The sequence below is a fragment of the Hibiscus syriacus genome, unplaced genomic scaffold (genome assembly GCF_006381635.1).
Source record: "Hibiscus syriacus cultivar Baekdansim isolate YM2019G1 unplaced genomic scaffold, ASM638163v2 tig00116996_pilon, whole genome shotgun sequence".
In the NCBI taxonomy this organism is placed as follows: Eukaryota; Viridiplantae; Streptophyta; class Magnoliopsida; order Malvales; family Malvaceae; genus Hibiscus; species Hibiscus syriacus.
In genome coordinates, this window is record NW_024063512.1 from 1,029,801 (window position 1) to 1,052,016 (window position 22,216).

Below are 22,216 nucleotides of genomic sequence, written 5' to 3' on the forward strand. Positions count from 1 at the left end.
ATTTTCCCTTTGTTGTAATTCTTTGCCGACCGATTGGAGTGGGAAGGAAGGACATGGCAGGAATGGATGGCGGGTTCGAGAAGGAAGCATGGAAATCTCATGCCTCCATGGCTTTGGTTCAACTCATCAATGGAGGCTATCATGTAATTACCTAAGTAGCCCTCAATACTGGTATCAACCAGTTTGTTTTCTGCGTCTTCCGTGATCTTCTTGCTCTCTCAATTCTTGCCCCCATCGCCTATTTTAGTGAAAAGTATGACCTTTTTTTCTTCCATCTCTTCGTCTGGGGTTGACCTTATCAATAATTTGTTAAAAGAAAATTGGGCCCTTTATTTCTCTTGGTTCTAACGTTTGGTTATGCGTTGATTGAATCAAAGTTCGATACTTTTATGTGTTTGACCTTATATTTAGTGATTGATCGATCTGTTCCCATTATGGTGATCAGCATGGTATCCGCAGCTAAATTAATATATTTTTTTGGCTTGTATTCTATTCTTGTTAACGATTCTATTCTTGTATGTTCACTTTCCTGCAGAAGGATTCGACCTCCTATGACTAAACGCCTCCTCCTATCATTCTTCTTTCTTGGGTTAACTGGGTGAGTCTCACTTATCTAAACTAATCCTAGTTGATATGGGAATATTTTATACTCGGATTGTGACTGATTGGTCAATTGGAATAGGATATTCAGGAACCAGCTTTTATTCCTCTTTGGTCTGAGCTACAGAAATCCAAGTTATGCCTCTGCCATACAACCTTCAATTCCGGTCTTTACCTTTCTCTTTGCTGTAATGATGGGGTAATAGCACAACTTTGTGTGCTTTTTTCTTTCTTTCTAGATTTTATTTGGTTTTGTTTGATTTCTATATTTCTGTATTAAATTCTACCTGCAGTACAGAAAGAGTGAATTTGCTCAAAACTGAAGGTCAAACAAAGGTTGGAGGTACCCTAATCTGTGTTTCGGGCGCTATATTAATGGCTGTGTTTCGAGGTCCGGCTTTGGTTGGACAGCCGACTGCAGACTTTGCTGTCCAAAATGGCATAAGTATCAGGGGTCAACTAGAGCCTGCTGGATGGCTTTTGTCTAGTTTTCTCGAGTTCGGACTTGATCATTGGCATATCGGAGTTCTATGCTTGATAGGGAACTGTATTTGCATGGCTGCTTTCCTGGCTATTCAGGTATGCCATATGCTTGATGGTTCCGTTCTTTGCTTGTAGTAGGTTAGATGTCGTGTCTTATTTTCAAAGCGAATTGAAAAGAAATCTCTTTGAGTAAAACTAAAGAGGAAACGGCCTGTGTGGTCTTGAATATAATTTGAGGTTTGATATGCCACCCTTGTTCCTTGACCTGTTCGATACGTGACTCGATAGAATTTTAGTGATCCAATCCCATTCCACTGAACATCTTTAAGATTATGTAGTTAGATCATCTTGTCAATAACCAATCCTTTTAGGAAGCTAACTTCTTAGCTGTTATCATAAATCTAGAATTGGTTTCAGTTTCAGCATTACAATGCCTTTTGATGCCTGTTTAAATCATTTCCTGGTGTAACCATTTGTGAAGCTTTCCGGCTGTCTTTTCTTGGGCAACACTATCTTTTGCTTAGTGCCTTTCACAAGTAGTAAGGGAGTGGTTCTTATAAATATTTCATCATTAACTTATCGTAGAACTTATGATGTGTATTTTGTTGTTATTAATTACTTGTTTATCTGAAATTTTACTGTCTATAACACTTCCAGGCTCCGGTTTTAGTCAAGTATCCCGCCAACATTTCCGTGACCGCGCTTTCCTATTTTTTCGGTACTTTATTGATGCTAGTGACATCATTTCTGGACACCAACGAGTCAACAGATTGGCTTCTGAAACAGTCTGAGCTTTTTGCCGTCGTGTACGCTGTAAGTTTCTTATGATTTTTATAGGATCTCGAATCTTAAAGACCTAATTTGCGCACGTGTTCTTAGATCTTTGGCCTCAATACTCGAAATGCTAGTGTGATCATAATAACCAAGGCTGTGGAAGTATAAAAAAAGTTATCTGATATGTGTGGATGTTTGGCTTTGGCAGGGAGTTGCAACATCGGCTCTTAGCTATGGACTCATGACGTGGTCGAATAAGATCTTGGGGCCGGCTTTAGTGTCTCTCTATAATCCACTTCAGCCTGCAATATCAGCCTTTCTGTCGAGAATTTTCCTGGGAAGTCCGATTTATTTGGGAAGGTTTTATTTCTGTCTATTCCCCTACAAATCAGAATCTAAATCTCTCATCTAGTACAAAAATGGTTCTTAAATATATGTATATATTCACTTGGTTTGGTCTTGTTTCATATGCGGTAACAGTGTTATCGGCGGATTTCTGATAATCGTGGGTCTATATATGGTCACTTGGGCATCCTACAGAGAAAGACACAAGGCGACAGCCGTGAAGCCTCAGATTGTTCAGTCATCCGAACCACTTATTCCGAAATATGCGTCAAGTAAGAAGAACCCGTCCGTCTTATCGGAACCATCTGTTTTGTCACTGAAATCCAGTGATCAAGTGTATAATCGGATGTGATGTAATGTTCCATGGGGTGGCAAAAGTGAGATTCGTTAAGTACATGTTCAAAATGCAACAGATGACGCCCTGAGGGTGGTTTGCTCATTTTATTTATGCTGCATGAATTTGTTGTAAAAAAACACAGTTTTATTTTATGTTATTAAACAATAAATTGATCATTTATTGGATTGGGAAATAAGCGTAATCCTTCTGTCATAAATGGTTTCCTATTAATTCCAGTGGCAAAATGCACATACCCTATAGGGGTACTTGCTCGTACTCATAATCTCTAAAAAAATGAAATTATCTTCTACCACTAAAATTACTTGAACCCGAAACTTGAAGAATAATATTGTCTTCTACTACTAAAACTACTCAAAGGATTCTAATACTATTTTAATTTTATTTGTGTTAATAAATAATTATCATTTAACTCGTAATTTTGTGTCGCGTATGATAAAGATGTGTCTAATCAATCGTAATATTATATTGCGTGGCATAAAAGAATTTAGATAATAGAAAAAGCATAAGATTAAAAAAATATTTTTTTAAAGGATGGTTTTGGGTAAAAGCCAAATCTTTCCATTCAAATCAAAGTGATTTTAATATAGAAAATAAAGAAATTTAAGAGTTTAAGTTGTAGGGTTTGGTAGGTTCTATAAATGATCAAATAAATCAAACTAGTAAACTGAACAATAATATATTATCATTAATTTGTTATGACCATAATTTTATCAATCAAATTATTTATTTATTTATAAAAAGAATAAAAAAATATATAAAAAAACTTCCCTTATTTGGGGGATGTAAGGAAAAAAATTATAGAATAAGTGGGCGAAAATGTTCTCAACAAATAAAATATCAAATAGAAAAATAGATGTGGAAGAGAAATTGACTAACAACAACTTGAAGGGGTGAATGTAGAAATATGGAAAAAGACTGGGCAACTCATGGAATTACAATGAAATAAATATTTTAGAAACTGAAATGTTTTGCCAAAACAAACATAAAAAAGGAAGGAAAAAAACGTAACCTTTTTGTATCTTGTTTCCGGGGGAAGAAGAGGATTTATACAGAAACTGGAAGGAAAAGAAGAAAGAAGAGAGACCCCAAAGGCCAAAAAGTATTACGTTTTCATTGGATCTGAGATACAGACAGTTCGATTGTAAAACAGTTTTGGTTGAGTTTTGATTTTCAAAGACTGCGGAGAACGAGGCGGAGATCTGAGCAACTGCTGCTATCAACACTTGCCTGGAGGTATTCCTCAAACTTGGTTTTAGTCGTTCACTTTTAATACTTGAAATTATTGGAGATCAATCTTTCTTTTGCGCGCACCTCAACATATTGAATAAAATTTGCGAAATGGACATGATTTTCTGTGTACATTTTCTTGTCGATTTTCAATCCTCATGTTTGTTTCATTGTCTCCTGCACCACGCGATTAATGAATCAAAATCCATCGATCTTTTAGTTTTGCCGTTGATTTGGTTTTATGATTAGGATTCGTGATCATTTGTGTTACATGCTTGGTTGTCAAATTGCGGTACCTTCATCCACTGACGCTTTTGCTAAAATCAATGTGATCTTCGAATTCAATTCCATTGCAAGTGCAACTTTGAGGTTGGCTGTCTCAGATAGTATTCAAGCAGCACAGCAGGTAAATTAGAAGTTTCGACGCTGGCAGAATATACCCAATGAAAAGCTGTTAATTTGTTATGCAAAATAGAATTAATGGTATTTAGTAGAATTGCAGAATCGATATCTGGCGGGTCAAATCTTTTATCTTATACACGGTCTTCTGCAGCTTCATACATGTCGCCTGCTTTGTCACCACATACGGATAAAAATGTTCTCCATGGGTTTGGTTATGCTAAATCTGGAAACAAAAATAACCTGCGCCTCTCCGCATCACTCCAAGATTTCTCATTATATCACCGTCTTGATCCAGAAGCAGCTAATCTTATTTCTGAAATTGACAAGAGCATGACCTATTCGAAACACCCTCTACAGAGAGAAAATGTTGCGGCAAGTTTCTCAAAGGAGAAGGGTTTGCCAGGTGGAAACCCTTTTCTAATGAGAAAGTGGGTGCGGTTTATCATGGTTTTCTTGTGCCTACTCTTCTTCATTTTTTTGGCATACATGGTTTGCATGCATATATATTCAAATTGGTCCACAGGAGCCTCCAAGTTTTATGTTGTTCTTGATTGTGGAAGTACTGGAACTAGAGTGTACGTGTATCAGGCTTCAATTGATCACAAGAATGATGGTAGTCTTCCTATTGTCATGAAATCATTAACCGAAGGTCTTTCTAGAAAGCCAAGCACACAAAGCGGACGTGCTTATGATAGGATGGAAACTGAGCCTGGGCTTCATAAGTTGGTGCACAATAAATCTGGCTTGGAAACTGCAATAAAACCACTTATTTCATGGGCAGAGAAGCAAATTCCTGAAAGTGAGCATAAGAACACCCATCTTTTCCTGTATGCTACAGCTGGAATTCGCAGATTGCCTAATTCTGATTCAAAATGGCTTCTGGAAAATTCTTGGTCAATACTAAAGCATTCACCTTTCTTGTGCCGCAGAGAGTGGGTAAAGATTATCAGTGGGACAGAGGAAGCTTACCTTGGGTGGACAGCCCTTAACTATCTCACGAGCATGTTGGGAACAACCCCTAAGAAAGCAACATTTGGTGCACTTGATTTGGGTGGATCATCATTACAAGTTACATTTGAGAATGAACATCGTCAACATAATGAAACCAATTTAAACCTTAAAATTGGAGTAGTTAATCATCATCTAAGTGCCTACTCTCTCTCTGGCTATGGTTTGAATGATGCATTTGAAAAGTCTGTAGTTCATTTATTAAGGAGGCTTCCGGATGGCTCCATTGCCAACCTGGTTAATGGAAAGATTGAAATTAAACATCCTTGCTTGAACTCTGGCTATAATGAGCAATATATTTGTTCTCAGTGTGCTGCAAATGACCAAGGAAGTGGGAGTCCTTTAGTTCAAGGGAAAATTTTGGATAAAGGAGGAAAATCTGGAATTCCAGTGCAGCTTATTGGTGCTCCAAATTGGGAGCAATGCAGTGCAATTGCCAAAGCTGCTGTCAATTTATCTGAATGGTCAAATCTTTACCCAGAGATTGATTGTGATTTGCAACCTTGTGCGCTTTCTGATAGCTTGCCTCGCCCTTATGGCCAGTTCTATGCTCTATCTGGGTTTTTTGTTGTATATCGATTCTTCAATTTGTCTCCAGAGGCTGCACTTGATGATGTACTGGAGAAGGGCAGGGAATTTTGTGAAAAAACCTGGGAAGTAGCCAGAAACAGTGTTGCTCCACAGCCGTTCATTGAACAGTACTGCTTTCGAGCACCATATATAGTATCACTGTTAAGAGAGGGCTTGCACATCTCGGACAGTCAACTTGTCGTTGGTTCTGGAAGTATTACGTGGACAATGGGTGTTGCATTGTTGGAAGCTGGGAAGTCATTTTCAAGCAGATTAGGGCTCCATGGATATCAAATATTGCAGACCAAGATTGATCCAATAATCCTAATTGCCATTGTTTTAATTTCATTGGTTTTACTTGTTTGTGCATTATCATGTGTTTGTAATTGGATACCGAGATTTTTCCGGAGGCCATATCTTCCTCTTTTCCGGCATAACAGTGCACCTTCATCTGTTCTTAATATACCATCTCCTTTCCGGTTAAAGCGCTGGAGTCCTGTGAACTCAGGTAAGATCTCTTTTATGACGTATTATTTGGAGCATAATTCTACCGCTTTTCTTGGCTATGTTTTCCATGGGAGAGAAATATCCTCTCAAATATGTTAATGGATACCTTCCTTCTATGCAAGGATGCCTACTATCAAAATTTAGTCACAGCTGTCCATCTGCATAACGATTATGCTCCAAAACAGGCTACAAAAGCGATGAAGTTATTTGTCTCCTGTGTCTTATTACTTGGATGCTCTGAATTTGAAGTTAGCTTTACATATTTTTTAGCACTCAAAGTACCTCAGTTTCAACGATTTTTTGTACACAATATTTTGGATCTGACATTGCCCTCAGCTATTTGCTTACTATAGGATCCATTAACTTACATTAATGAACTTGAAGTGTCTGTTCAGTGTATGAACCTAAGTAATTTATATGAACCTAATTATTTACTATAGAGGTTCTTGAATGTTGTTCTCCTTTTGAACTTCTTATTACTTGGCTTCGTTATGATTGTTTCTATGATCCTCATTCTCTCTTTTACAGGGGATGGAAGAATTAAGATGCCCCTGAGTCCAACAGTTCAAGGTGGTCAACAAACATCGTTTGGCTTGGGACATGGTATGGGCAGCAGCATCCAACTCACTGAGTCTTCCTTGTACTCCTCAACCAGCAGTGTTTCACATAGTTATTCCTCCAGTAGCTTGGGGCTGATGCAATTTGACAGTAGTAACATGGGTTCCTTCTGGTCCCCTCACAGAAGTCAGATGCGACTGCAAAGTAGGAGATCACAATCACGAGAAGACCTTAACTCCTCACTAACCGATATACAATTGGTGAAAATTTAGGAAAGGCTTTGCAGAAGTTTTGGTATGATTTTATCTTCTCCTATTTGCATCTTACCTTTATAACAATAGGACATGAGAAGTTTATAAGATCTGCTTTCTCTTATTAATTATAGGCGTTCTTTTCTTGTAACATGCAGAACTTGGGTTTAAAAATGAGTTAAACACAGTGAATTTATTATGATCATATAACCTGTTAAAACAGGACTGTGACTCTCCGAACTATGCCTGGACGCAGAAGTAATATATGATGCACTTAAAAACAAAAATTTTTGTTCATCACCATTAGTTCTCTTAATCTTTAATGAATTGCATTGAATTCATTTCCAGATGCAACAAGGAATACTGAATTTATGCGAAGCGGGATGACACAAGGAAAATGAGGATGAGATGGTCTGATCATTGGTTCTTCCAGATTTTGGTTAGAAGGAATTTCCGGGTCTTGTTATCCGGCTCCTCGATTTACCTGCGTTTATAAATTGCATATCTGTTGGGATTTCGAGCAATTGGTCACCATTCATTCATATATTTCACAAGGGCAGGTGATGTGCTGACTTATTTTTTAATTCGAGTGTCTCTTCTACCTCTTTCGAGTATTAAAATTGCACAGCCTATACCTGAAAGCATCTGTCATTACAGACACAGCTAGATTAATAGTATTACTCTACTTTTTACCCCTCTTATGACCAGAAATGATTTATTTTCTTTGATTATCAGTAGCATGATATGCATACAAAATCAATCTTTATATTTTTCACACCAAAGGGCGTTCGCCAGGGACGGAACTAGAATGAAATATCGGAAAAGTCGACTACTTTCATTGTTTTTTCCGTCCAAATGGGTTAAGAACACCCATCAGTTGAGTTGGTTTGTGGTGGTGTTCCTTGTTGGTGGAACTACCAACTTATGCCAAACTTTTGTGTTTTGGCATCCTATTTGGGCTAGCCTTCGGGCATAATAGAAGACAGTGACAGATCCATAAATATTTTTTAGGATCGGCACAATTATAGTAATGTCATAATTGTTTTGAATAAGGTGGGTACAAATAATATTTCAGGATGGCACCATCAATAAGGTAAATAATTAACATAAAGAAATTGAAATTTCAGGTTGGGCATACGTTTGCCAAAAATAGGAAGAGGAAATTAATTCGGTATGATGCCAATGCGTAAGACCTATGGATGATGGTGCTGGCTTATGCTTTGCCCAGTGCCCATTTGCCCAAACGTCTGTCTTTTATTTGTACACATAAATATAAACCTAAGTTTAGGCAGAAAGGTACGCAAGTTTTTACGTTAGGGTGTTACTTATAAAATCCTAAAGATAAAAATAAATATCAATAAAAATATGAAGAAAATATTTAAAAATATCAATAAAAAATACGAAGAAAATATTTAAAATTATATAATAATTTATAATTTAAAAATTTTAGGAGATGATTATTCATAATCGCCTCTCTGGTCCATTCTTGATTTTAGGCATTAATACAAAAAAAAAACAAAATTGCTTGTAATCTAACCATGCCTGCATGATTAAAACTATTCCCTGGAGGGATAGTGTGACACATTCCCCCAATTTATTTATTTATTATTTTTTGGTTTTGTTTATTGAAAAATTACATGTTAAATATTTAAATTTTATGCAATAAATAATTATCAATAAAAAAAATTACTAATATACTAAATCAAGGGTACTAAAATGTAGCTTAAAATTTGTATAAATAAATAATTAAGTAAAAGTGTGGTGTATTACAAAAATAACATGAATTTGTCAAATTATATAATGAAAATATTAATATACTATAATGCAATTCCTTTCTTTAAAAACCTATAATTGAATCTATCTAGTGATTGATTGAAGGAAATATTATTTTTCCAATAGGTTTTAAGTTCAAACAGTTGCGTATATAAGATGTATGTTGTCAATAAATAAAAAAGAATATAAATAAATATTTTTTTTGTAATTATCTCATATTATTAAAAAATCTATAATTATTAGAAAATCCAAAAAAAAAAAATTTTTGATAGACGTGCATTTAAATCACAAGACTTGCATATCTCGTTAAAGATACGAGAGCGCTGCAGCACGAACCTTTGTCTGCCCATTAAACTACTGGTCCCTTAACCAATTGTTTCGACCAAAGAACTGGTCCATGAATATTTTGAAAAATCCTAGTTTTTCTTTTTTTCAACCATTACAACTAAATTTTATTAATAAAAATAAAAAAATTAAAATTACAATACACCCAAACATAGAGAAAATGAGACAATAAAAAAAGCATACATAAAACAAAAATATTAAATTTAAAGATACGAAGAAAAACGAAATATTCCATTGAGAATGACGTCCAACATCAAAAGAACACATTAACCTTCATAAAACGCATTGTCTCTGTCGAATGAGACGATTTACGAAGTGATAAAGGAGTAGTGAGTGAACCAAACAATTTGAAAGGTTGTTTCGTTATACAATTCTAATTACATCGACAAACAATCATTTGGATCTTTGTGTGAGAAAAATATCGTGAGGATCATTGTGCGAGTACCAACACGACCGTGGAAGTATAAGAAAAATATACCAAAAGTCATAGGGAACATGCCACAAAAGCATTAAAAAAACATACCACAAGAGCATAAAAAATGTGTCATAAAGACAAAAATTCTTATTTAAAATTTAAAAAATTCAAAAAATAAAAGAAGCAAAGAACATAGTATAAAAAAGAACAAGAAAAATAATAATCATTAGAGGTCGGCAATCAATATTAAGATTGAAATCGTTGTCGGTTAAACAAAAATCAAAAGAAAAAAGAAAGACGACACAAAAATATTAAGACGAACTTAGATTAAAGAAAAAAAATCATAGTTAATATAAGGTAAATTTAAGTGAAATTATTTAAAATAGTATCGAATTATATAAATTACTATAACGTTATAATATTTTTTTTTATATAATAAACACTAAATACTATACATAAAGTATTACTCAATTCAAATATTTTATATGATTACACAAAAATATTATAAAATAATAAAATTTATTTAAATTAATAATGTTTATGTATTTCTTTTATTCTTTAGCGTAGTACAATTGATGTTACAAAAATATTACAATTATTGTGTATAATCCTCCATGTTAGGATAAACATTTGTGAATTTCAATTGGTAAGTAATATTCTTTCCATCCCATAAATTTTTTTCTTATGTTTATTAAGTAAATAATTTTAAGAGATAAGTTTTAAAACATGTTATGTTTATAAGACGACGAAAATAATAAAATTATCTCTAAAAATAATTAAAAGATTTGATAAATTTATTTTAATAGGTGTAAAGAATAAACAAATATAAATAAAATATAAATTTTATTATTTGTTAATTTTTATAATGAGATATTTTGAATTTACAATTTTAAAAATAAAAAATAAATAAATTTAATGGAACAATTAGAATTATGTTAGTTACTAGTAAGATATGTGGTAGTTCTGTTATACGACAGTCTAATTTAAGACTAAAGAAAGGTGCAACAGAAAATGTTAAACTCTTTTTAACATTTCCAGTTTTATATTAGTTATTAGTAAGATATGTGGTAGTTCTGTTATACGGCAGTCTAATTTAAGACTAAGGAAAGGCACAACAGAAAATGTTAAACTCTTTTTAACATTTCCAGTTGAGTGAAACCTAAAATATTATTCTTTTAACATTTTTTATTTACTTTCCCGTAATTAAGGGAGATTAAAATTCTACTCCATTAAAATATTTGATTTTTTATTCAATTCGGTATTAAAAAGTTAGATTTCTAATTTTGTAAATACTATTTAATTTGAAAAAAAATTAAATAAAACTTGAGTTATAAAATGAGATTTGAATAATTTAATATTTTAATTATTAGTTGATTGATTTTTAGTTCGAGTCTAATCCCTCAATCATGTATGATATGTGTATATCATATATGAAAATATATATATAGTATACGATTATAGAAAATCGTTTAAATTAGAATCAATTAATATAATAATTTTATAAATATTTATAATTAAATTTAAAAAGAAACTCGAACAATTTAACTCAACTTGAATTTTATACACTCGACTTGACTTAAACAAATTTCAAATGAAATTTAAATAGTCAAATAAAATTTATTAACTTGACCAATTTAAAAAAAATTAACTTAATTCAATTGAATGATAACCCCTATATGTAACTGATGTTGAAAAGTTATTGAGGAAAAATATAAAAATGGGAATGTTGGTCCAATTCCCTGATATGACCTGCTTAGCTTGCATTTCACGTACAACTCCATAGATGCACATGCACATGCACATGCACATGCATTGTCTTTTAAGCAAAGTTTGGTGCCTCCAATTCCCCTTTACGTTGTGTGCATATATTTCCCATGATGGATTAAGGCAAAACCCTGCGCACTGCTTTCTTCACAATTCAAAGTTTAAGCAAAACCCAACATAGAGTGATGCACGCCTTTTCTTCCTCCTTTCTCTCCATCATAGCACCATCAACAAAACCCCCATCTATTGCCCCACCATCTTATGTTCCTCGCCGTTACATTTCCTCCGTAAGAATTGACGAAAAGCCTCTGACTTACCGTAGCTAAGGAAAGAGTACAACCAAAGTTGTCCACAATGATCTTCAACACATTTGACGACATCATAAACAACTTCAAAGACCCTCCACTCCGACCTTCAGTCGACCCCAAGCATGTCCTATCCTGAAACTTTGCACTGGTCGATGAGCTTCCACCTACACTGTGTGAAGTCATACAAGGATCACTCCCGTCTTGCCTCGAAGGTGCATACATTCGTAATGGCCCCAACCCTCAGTTCCTCCCTCGTGGACCTTACCACCTCTTTGATGGTGATGGCATGCTTCACTCCATTGGAATCTCCAACGGCAACACCACTTTGTGCAGTAGATATGTAAAGACTTATAGGTACTCCATTGACAAACAAATTGGTTCTCGAATTCTCCCCCGTGATTTCTCCGGCTTTAACAGTCTAACCGTCGTTGCAGCACGTGGTGCTCTCTCTGCCATCAGGATTCTATTCGGTGAATTCAACCTTACAAACGGTATTGGTCTTGCAAATACTAGCTTGGCCTTTTTCGGGAACCAGCTCTACGCTCTTGGTGAGCCGGATCTACCTTACTCCATTCGCTTGACATCCACAGGGGATGTACAAACATTGGGTCGCATTGATTTTGATGGCAAGTTGTTCATGAGCATGACTGCTCACCCTAAGATAGACGCGTAGACTGGCGAGGTCTTTGCTTTCCGATACGGCCCTGTGCCCCCGTATCTAACATATTTTTACTTTGATGCTAATGGAAATAAGAAACCAGACGTACCTATATTCTCCATGACCCGCCTATCTTTCCCCCATGACTTTGCAATTACAAATAAGTATGCGATATTAGTCGACATACAGATAAGAATGAACCTCATGAACATGATCTTTAGATATTGAAGTAAATGTTCTAGAATGAATCTAGAATGCTGCTGAAGTAATCTGCTGTGTATGTGTAAGTGTAATGCAATTAATTAGTTAGTATTCTGTTACAACATATTACCAGCTCAGGAAGTTACCAGATTACCAGCTTAGGGAATTGGTTGTTATATGTATATAAGCCATGCTCTCATTAATAAGAATCACGAAGATTTCTTTAATGATTTTAGTCTTCTGCATACATCTCAATATGGTATCATCCGCCTTTTGATCCTGGAGATTGCTGCCTTCATGGGTGATTATAGCAACATTGCTTTCGAATTCGGGGAAGCTGCTTGCAGTAGCAAGGTCTTCACACATAAGAAGATCAACATCTTGCTGGATGAAACGAATTTCTTGCTGTGGAAACAGCAAGTACTGCTCACGGTTCGCAGTCACAGGTTAGAGAGGTTGCTCAATGGAGAATTACTACCACCACTGGCTCGAATTGCTGATGAATTAGGTGCTAGTGTTGTGAATGAAGTCTATGAAAACTATGTTGCACAGGACAGTGCTATTGCGTCCTGATTGCTATCTACGATCAGCGATCCCTTGCTGCCTCAGTGTGTAGGAGCTGAAACCGCAGCTGATGTATGGCGAATGGTTCAAAAATTCTTCGCTAATCGGTCCACTACGAGTGTGATGAGTCTGCATTGCAAACTCAGATCCATCAAGAAAGGTGATGATAGCATGAGATTCTATCTCACAGAGATTAAAGAGGTGTGTGATGCACTTGCAGCGTGTGGGAGTGCGATCTCGGACCTTGAACAAATTGCTACCATTCTCAATGGTCTCTCGGTTGAATATCAACCATTTGTGGTTGTGATTACTGCAAGCAAAGACCTGTTTTTTGTTGACAGTGTAAAAACAGTCTTGATGGATGTTGAGTCACAATTGAGTGGTTTTCAATCACAACAATCTCTTCCTATGAGTGTGAATTTGGCCACTCTACGAACAAGCAGCCATGTCAATGGAAGGCCTACAGCTCAAATCTACAATGGAAATGGAGTTGGCAATTATAATAGGAGTAGCAAACCTGCAGGGCGTGGTCTTGGCCGTCATCGGTTGCAATGTCAGTTATGCGGAAAGAATGGACATTCGGTTGATCGTTGCTGGCATCGCTTCGATCAGACATTCCCAGGCGTATTAGCTGACAAAAATGAAGGTACTGAAGCACATCACACTGTGCTAGACGAATGCAAGTCGTGTAACAGTGGTGTGCATGCTCAAGCACATACTGCAACAACAAATTCTGGTCGATGGGTTGTGGACTTAGAGTGTACCCACCACATCACTCCTGATGTCTCGAACCTTACCACCAGCTCGGATTACACTGGACCAGGTAAGGTAGTTGTTGGTAATGGGCATAGCTTGAGTATAGCTTGAGTTGGTTCTTCAACTCTGGCTTCTAATTCTCATGTGCTGGTTCTTAATGATTTATTGTATGTGCCCTCAGTAACCAAAAACCTTCTTTCTGTGTCAAAATTTGCTAGAGATAACAAGGTATTTTTTGAGTTCCATGCGGGGTCGTGCTTGGTTAAGGATGAGGTGACTAAAGCGGTGTTACTTAAAGGACAAGAGCATGCATGCCTCTATCAGTTCATAACAAATACAAAATGCTTGGAAGCTTGTCATGCCACAATGTTAGAAGATTTCAATAGTAGTAATAACAAGTATGATCTATGGCACAAGAGGCTTGGGCATCATGCTCATCATGTCCTTGTGCAAGCATATAAACAAGTCGATGTAATGTTTCCTTCTAGAAATAATATGTTTGGCAGTTCATGTTGTGCTGCATGTAGAATGGGTAAGAGCCATAAACTGTCATTTAATCGATCTCAAATAGTGTATACCACACCGTTTTACCTAGTTTTCAATGATGTATGGGGTCCAGCACACATACCCTCCAATGGATATAGATATTATGTTTCTTTCGTTGATGCGTGCACGAGGCATAGTTAGGTCTATCTACTCAAAACCAAGGATCATGTACTGCCAACTTTCCAGTTGTTCTTCATTCTCATACAAACCCAATTTAACGCCACAGTAAAAGAAATTGAAAGTGACTGGGGAGGTGAGTATCCATCAGTCTCGACGTGGCTTAAGTAATTAGGTGTAGTGCATCGCCTAGCATGTCCACATATGTCCGAGAAAAATGGTGTGGTCGAACGGAAACATAGACACATCATTGAGTCAGCCTTGGTTCTCATGGCTCAAGCTTCAATTTTATTTAAATTTTGGTTCTATGCAGTATGCACTGTTGTGCATCTCATCAATCGGTTGCCTACAAGTGTTCTTCAAGACAAATCCCCTTATGAGGTGTTGTATTCCAAGAAACCTGATTACAGCTATCTTCGAGTCTTTGGGTGTCGTTGTTCTCCCCATTTACGACCGTACAATGCTCACAAACTCAGTTATCGATCCTCTTAGTGCGTGTTCTTATGATATAGCACTCAGCACAAAGGTTATCAATGCATGAACTCGGATGGTCGAATGTTTATTTCACGCCATGTTATTTTTGATGAAGAGTTTTTTCCTTTTGCAGCGTCAGGCAGCAAGATTGGGTGCAAGTGTGTGTTGCGTAGGAATGGTGTAAAAATTCCTATAATATGTAGTGCTCAACATTTCTGCATGGGAAGAGAATCACATGGTGTTAACCTTGTGACCAGTGCTGATGAGTCAAGATCCAATTCCTTTAACACTATGAGTCTGCCTGAAGATGATGGTCATGAACCAGATGTGCAGTCTGTCGTGTCAGGAAAAATAATACAGAAGACGAGGATGAGCAGCAAAGTGAGAATACGGTTGCACAGTAACTCTGTTTTGAAAACCAGACCGGACTGGCCGGTTCAACCGATTCAACCGGGAACTGTTGCCTAGTCTGGTTTAATCTAAACCGGTTGAACCGCTACTAGTGAACCGGCCAGAACCGTTGAACTGTTCGAACCGGACCGGCTGAAAACCGGAAAAAACCGGAAAATTTGTTTTTTTTTAAAAAATTAAACCAAACGTCGTTTGTTAAACGAGCCAAGTCGAACTCGAGTATTGCTGAGCTCGACTCGAACTTGAAAACTTTAAAAGTAAGCTCAACTCCACTCAAACTCATAAGTTAAAAATTATCAAGTTCGAACTCGAAATATAATATTGAAACTTGAACTCAAAAAGGCTTGAAATAAAAAAAAATTTAGAAGCTCAATTGAAGCCTAAAATTTGAGCTTGATTGAAGTGAAAGAATAGTTCACTCAATGCTCACCAAAAGGCTCCATGATTTTGAATGTCAAATTACTTGTATTATTTATAGAAGTTAGTTGTGATGCTCTTCTATGTTTCTTAGCAATGTGGGATTGTTTTGTTCTCATATTTTTATTCTTTAGACTTTTGGGATGCTCTTCTATGTTTCTTAGCCATGTGGGATTGTTTTTAAAAAAAATTAAACCAAACAATATCATTTTGTTATGATTTTTTTAGCCCCAAATTTATTTTTTAATTATAGTTATATAATTATATTTATTATTTAATATGTTTTACCTTAAATATTATGTTGTAGTTAATTTGAATCATTTTGTTTCACTTGATTTTATGGTTTTTAATTTATATATGTTATGACTTGCTTTGAATATAGCTTGTGTTATAAAAAATTATTTTTTATTAAATATTTTTGGTATTTTTATTTAATTTTTTAAATAATTATGACGTTGTCCGATTCTTCCGACCGGTCGGACCGGTTCGACCGGTTGAACCAGTGAACCGATAGTATGGCCAGTTCGCTAACCGATCCGGTTCTGAAAACCATGCACAACAAAGTTCAAGGGAGGCAGGTACTTCCTCGTCGACCCGGGTTAATGAAGAATCGAGCAGCAACAGTCGAGGTAATTATGGTCAGCATGAGACATCACCACTAGTAACAGGCCATCAAATGATAACACACTGTAAAAATGGAGTATTGAAACCCAAGTTGTACTCCTCAACTATTAGTGGTGGATCTGCTTGTCAGAATGGTAACGGTATAAGTGAGGTTGAACTTCAGAATGTTCATGAAGCCTTCAAAGATCCATTGTGGAAGGTTGTTGTTCTTGCTGAGTATAAAGCACTTCAAAGGAATAATATCTGGTCACTTGTTCCCCTTCCAGAAAGACGATCTGTTGTAGGTTGTAGGTGGTTGTTTCGAGTCAAGCGTAATGCTGATGGCTCGGTACAAAAATATAAAGCCAGACTCGTGGCCAAAGAGTTTTCACAGATGCATGGCCAGGACTTTCAAGAAACATTTAGTTCTGTTGTAAAAATGTCAACAGTAAATGTTGTATTGACAATTGTTGCTCGCAATAAGGCAAGTAAATGTTAAGAATGTGTTTTTAAATGGTGAATTAAGTGAAGAGGTGTTCATGGAACAACCTCAAGGCTTTGAGCAACAGGCTGCAGATGGAATAAGGCTGGTGTGCAAGCTCCAGAAATCCTTGTATGGGTTAAGGCAAGCACCAAGGAATTGGTACTCCAAGCTGAATTTTTCTTTGGTGGACTTGGGGTTTTAAAGCTCTCGTGTATGTCTTAGCCTATTTTGATGATATCATTGTTATAGGAGGCAAAATGAAGATATTGAACAAGTTGTGAAGTTATTAGGAGAGAGGTTTTCACTCAAAGATTTGGGTACGCTTAATTTTTTTCTTGGAATTGAATTTAAGTGTATTGATGGTGCAGTGTTTCTAAGCCAGAAGAAGTATATAATGGAACTGCTCGATAAATCATGAATGAGTAAGGCTACAGCAACTCCTACGCCTATGGTTGCATCGATTAAACTGTCAAGTAATGATGCAATCATCTTATTAGAAAATACAAGAGAATATCGCAGCTTGGTCGGGTCTTTGCTTTACGCTTGTCATACGAGGCCAGACATAGCTTATTGTGTGAATAAGCTAGCACAATTCATGCATGCACCTTGTGAACAACACTTGGTGGCTGTCAAACGTGAGCTGAGATATCTTATGGGAACACTTGATTATGGCTTGGTGTTTTTTCCAAAACCAGAATCGTTTCAGCTTGTAGCCTTTGTTGATGCAGATTGGGGAAGCAATGTTAATGATAGAAGGTACATATAAGGCACTTGTGTCTTCCTTAGTGGTAGTATGGTTCAATGGATTTTTAAGAAATAGAATATAGTTTTGAGGTCCACCACAGAGGCCGAGTATAAGAGTCTAGCTGATGCCACCTCTGATTTTATTTGGCTTGAAGCACTGCTGGCTGATATGAGGGTTCAAGTTCAAGCTGCTTCAGTGGTGTGAAATGAATAGGGCTGTAAATGAGACGAGACAGGCTCGAGATCAACTCGATCAATGCTCGATAAATACTCGAATCGAATAGACTCGAGCTCAACTCGAGTTCTTAACGAGCTGAAACGAGCTACTTGATATTCTATTCGAAAAGCCCATGAACAACTCGAAAATATAACATATTAAGATTTTTTTAAAAAAAATAAATTATTAATAATATTAATATTTATGTATTTATTTATTTTTTGAAAAAATACAATAATCTTTCATGTATTTAAGGTTCATGTTCGAGTTTGAGTTTGAGGCTTCAATCGAGTTAAGTTTAAGAATTTTTTTTTTCATTTCGATCCTTTTCTGCTCACAAGCTTCAGTTCAGGATTTCGAGTTCGAGTCAAGCTTGAAAATTTTAAGCTCGCGAGTTTTCAAGTCGAATCGAGCTCCATTTCAGATTTTTCGAGTCGTGTCGAGCTCAGCAATACTCGAGCTCGACTCGGCTCGTTTACACCCATAGAAATGACAATACCAGTGCAATTGCTATGAGTAATAATCCAGTATATCACTCAAGAACAAAGCACGTGGAGTTAGACATACACTTTGTGAGGGAATGAGTTACTACAGGGAAGCTTCAAGTGAACTTTGTACCCTCTCAACATCAAGTGACAAACGAACTTACTAAGGCACTAACGAAAGATAGCTTTGTTCAGTTCAGGCAAAGACTTGGTGTGTTGTCGTTTCTTGAAGTTGAGAAGAGAAAAAAGTAGGGGTAATATTAAAGTAAATGTTCTAGAATGAATCTAGAATGCTGCTGAAGTAATCTGTTGTGTGTGTGTGTAAGTGTAATGCAGTTAGTTAGTTTGTTAGTTAGTATTATGTTACAACAAATTACCAGCTCAGGAAGTAACCAGATTACCAGCTTAGGGAATTGGTTGTTATATGTATATAAACCATGCTCTCGTTAATTAAGAATCAAGAAGTTTTCTTTAATGATTTTAGTTTTCTGCATACATCCCAATATTAGACGTGGATCTCCGGTGGGTATGGACCCGACTAAAGTACCTAGCAGTGGAGTCATCCCTCGATATGTAAAAGACGATTAAAAAATGAGGTGGTTTGATGTGTCGGGTTTCAATCCGATACACGACGTAAATGCATGGGATGAAGATGATGGCAACGCCATTGTCATGCTGGCACCAAATATTCTATCCGTTGAACATACCTTGTATAGGATGGAGCTTGTTCAATCTTTAGTGAAGAATATGAGAATTGACTTAAGAACAGGGATAGTAACAAGGAATCCTATATCAGCAAGAAACCTGGATATTGCAGTATTAAACCCAGCTTATGTTGGGAAGAAGAACAAATATCTATACGCTGCGGTGGGAGACCCAATGTCGAAAATAATAGGAGTTATAAAATTGGATGTCTCCAACGGAGAACGGCAAGAGCGTACAGTGGCTAACAGAATGTATGGAACATGTAACTTTGGTAGGACCATTCTTTGTTGCTAGGGAACCAGAGAATCCAGAGACAGAGGAGGACGATGGATATATGGTTTCATATGTCCACAATAAGAATATCGGGGAGTCAAGGTTCTTGGTGATGGACGCAAAATCACCCACTCTTGACATAGTGGCAGCCGTGAAGCTTTCCCGTATGGTGCCATACGGTTTCCAAGGACTATTTGTGAGGGAAAGTGACCTAAAAAAGCTAGAACACATTACAAGTATATTATCTTCCTATAGGATTCAGGTGGATCATTGATTAAATTAAAAGGTATACATGTGTATTAGCAGAGTAAGCGAGCAACATTTGTAGCATGCCATGCCACGCTGGCATAGGTTGTTAAATGGAAGTTAGGAAGTTGTTCGTTTGTTAAGATTAGTTAGTTGGTTAAGTGCAGTTATGAGCTGCTGAACTATGTATAAAACAACTTCATTACTTTGTAATCAAGTCAATAATTCATTCTTTAATTCTTTCATCATCTTCATCCTAATTCTAATATGGTATCAATCGTCATTGATTTTGGGTCTTTATGATTAATTTCCGTTGCGTGAGTAATTCTCGATGGAGTTTACAACAAACTTGAAGGCGTTTACTCACAAGAAAGTAAATGTGGTGCTCGACGAGATGAATTTCCTCCTGTGGAAGCAGTAGATTCTGGTCACCATTAGAAGTCATTGCTTAGAACGGTTACTTACGAGTGTAGTAGTGGCTTCACCAAAGACTGTGGTTGATGATGATGGCATAGTTATCAATGATGAATATAAAGACTTTGTGGCTCAAGATAGTGCCCTTTCATTATGGTTACTATCCACGATCAGCCCTCATCTTCTTCCCCAATTCGTTAGTGCTGAAACGACAACATCTATTTAGAATATAGTGCTCTACTTCTTTTCCAATCGTTCAACGATAGTCGTCATGAGTCTTCATTATAAACTCCAATCTTTAAAGAAAGACGGTGACAGTATATGAACTTACCTCACTTGAATGAAGGAGATATGTGATGCTCTAGCGTCTTGTGGCAGTTCTGTTCCACAAGTTGAGCAAATTGCAAGCTTTCTCAAAGGGCTCCCTCAAGAATATCAACCCTTCATGGCCATCATCACATCCATGAGGGAAACTTTGTTATTAGACAACATCTATACAATGCTAATTGATGCAGAAATGCAACTAGAAAGCTTTGATGATCAACTTGACGCTCTACCTATGAGTGCAAATATTGCACAGGGTGAGGCATGAAATACTTCACTGATGGCCAACAATTCTGATCAGAGGTCTGGCTATTCATTTAATCATCGAACTGGTGGTAGAGGCCATGGCAGATCTAGGATTCAATGTCAACTCTGTGGAAAAGTTGGACACTTGGTTAATCGATGCTGGCACAGGTATGATAAGGACTTCTCGTGTGTTACATCTGGCAATCAAGGACAGTTTTAACATGAATACAAAACTAATTCCTCCTCTGGCAACTTTACAATTTCATCTACTGATGATGGTTGTGAGTGTTGTGCTAAACGAAAGAGTGGTTCCTCAACAGGTGATCAACCACAAGCTCATGCAGCTTCCATACAATCTGAATGTTGGGTGGACGATACAGGAGCTACGCATCACGTTACAACAGATGCTAATAAACTCCTAAATGTTTCTGAGTATCGTGGCCCATATAAACTTTTAATTAGGAATGGTATGCCTCTTGATGTCGTTTTAGTTGGTGATGCTCATGTAAATACCACTTTAAGAGTACTTTTCTTGCATGAATTATTGCATGTTCCATAAATAACCAAGAATTTGCTCTCGGTTTCCAAGCTTGCTAGGGATAATGACGTTTTTATTGAATTTCATACCAACCGATGTTGTATTCGAGATGAAGCCACTAGAAAGCTACTGCTTCAAGGTGAAGAAAGTGATGGTCTATACTTTTTCGATATGAATAATAAACCCTCAGCAGTCCAAGTTGCACAAGCAAATACATGCATTGGATCAACTTCAATGGATGAACTTTGGCATCAACCTCTTGGTCATCTAACTGCTGAGACTTTAGCAAAACTAGCTGCTGAACTAAGATTTAAAGTCAACTCTAATGTAAATAGAGATTGTATTGCATGTCATTTGGGCAAAAGTCATAAATTGCCCTTTAATGAATCAAATTCAGTGGTATCTTCTTCATTTGAACTTGTGTACTCAGATTTACGGAGGCCACCACATGTATCCTCTAATGGCTTCAGATTTTACATCTCATTTGTGGATGCATTCACTCGCCACACTTGGATCTACTTGTTGAAACATAAAGATGAAACATACATAGCGTTTCAATTATTTAAGAAACTAGCAGCTAATCAATTTGGCAGTTCGATCAAAGAACTACAAACAGACTGGGTGGTGAATTTAGAAGCATCTCAACGCTGCTAGCTCAAGATGGGATTGTACACAGACTAACATGCCCACACACCTATAAACAAAACGGTGTCGTGGAAAGAAAACATCAACATATCGTTAAATTTGCCCTAGTTCTATTAGCCCAAGCATCATTACCTATCAAGTACTAGTCGTATGCAATAGTTTCTGCAGTGTACTTAATCAATCGCCTACCTACCAATGTGCTACAAGGCATGTCACCATTTGAAAAATTGTTTGAAAGAAAACTTGAATATTCCATGATGAAGGTTTTCGGTTGCCAATATTTCCCTCACCTGAGAATGTTTCAAAGGCATAAGTTGTCTTTCAGGTCTCAAGTATGCACGTATTTGGGAGTCAGCCCTCAACATAAAAGGTTTCAATGCTTGGCACCCGATGGACAAGTATATGTTTCTCATCATATTATATTTAATGAATTTGTTTTTCCGTTTGCAGGGAAAAAAAG

At 36.6% G+C, this 22,216-nt stretch overlaps 2 protein-coding genes and 1 pseudogene across 6 annotated transcripts; all 3 read left to right on the forward strand.

The window, feature by feature from the left end:
* LOC120193580 (WAT1-related protein At4g19185-like) lies at positions 1-21,765 on the forward strand. Its single transcript, XM_039196053.1, has 10 exons — positions 1-253; positions 536-598; positions 683-799; positions 894-1,179; positions 1,741-1,896; positions 2,066-2,217; positions 2,338-2,491; positions 19,647-19,650; positions 20,954-21,078; positions 21,163-21,765. The coding sequence occupies exons 2-10, from the start codon at positions 552-554 to the stop codon at positions 21,763-21,765; spliced, it is 1,644 nt and encodes a 547-aa protein (XP_039051984.1). The 5' UTR covers positions 1-253; positions 536-551.
* LOC120193547 (probable apyrase 7) lies at positions 3,551-7,746 on the forward strand. 5 transcript variants are annotated; one of them, XM_039196034.1, is made up of 4 exons: positions 3,551-3,793; positions 4,037-4,193; positions 4,282-6,275; positions 6,803-7,232. In XM_039196034.1, exons 3-4 carry the CDS (start codon positions 4,349-4,351, stop codon positions 7,102-7,104), a joined length of 2,229 nt encoding a protein of 742 aa, XP_039051965.1. In that variant the 5' UTR covers positions 3,551-3,793; positions 4,037-4,193; positions 4,282-4,348; the 3' UTR covers positions 7,105-7,232. The 5 variants fall into 5 exon arrangements, with proteins under 5 accessions (XP_039051965.1, XP_039051963.1, XP_039051964.1 ...); XM_039196032.1 differs by having other exon boundaries at positions 4,290-6,275; XM_039196033.1 differs by having other exon boundaries at positions 4,341-6,275.
* Positions 11,552-19,642, forward strand: LOC120193549 (annotated as a pseudogene).
* Positions 21,766-22,216: the final 451 nt, after the last annotated feature.

Bases quoted from the DNA above. Each gene is read 5' to 3' on its own strand.
- LOC120193580 (XM_039196053.1), top strand. From the start codon at position 552: ATGACTAAACGCCTCCTCCTATCATTCTTCTTTCTTGGGTTAACTGG. The intron at 599-682 runs GTGAGTCTCACT...CAATTGGAATAG, and splicing joins TTCTTTCTTGGGTTAACTGG to GATATTCAGGAACCAGCTTT. The intron at 2,218-2,337 runs GTTTTATTTCTG...ATGCGGTAACAG, and splicing joins AGTCCGATTTATTTGGGAAG to TGTTATCGGCGGATTTCTGA.
- LOC120193547 (XM_039196031.1), top strand. From the start codon at position 4,268: ATGGTATTTAGTAGAATTGCAGAATCGATATCTGGCGGGTCAAATCTT. The intron at 6,276-6,802 runs GTAAGATCTCTT...TCTCTTTTACAG, and splicing joins CTGGAGTCCTGTGAACTCAG to GGGATGGAAGAATTAAGATG.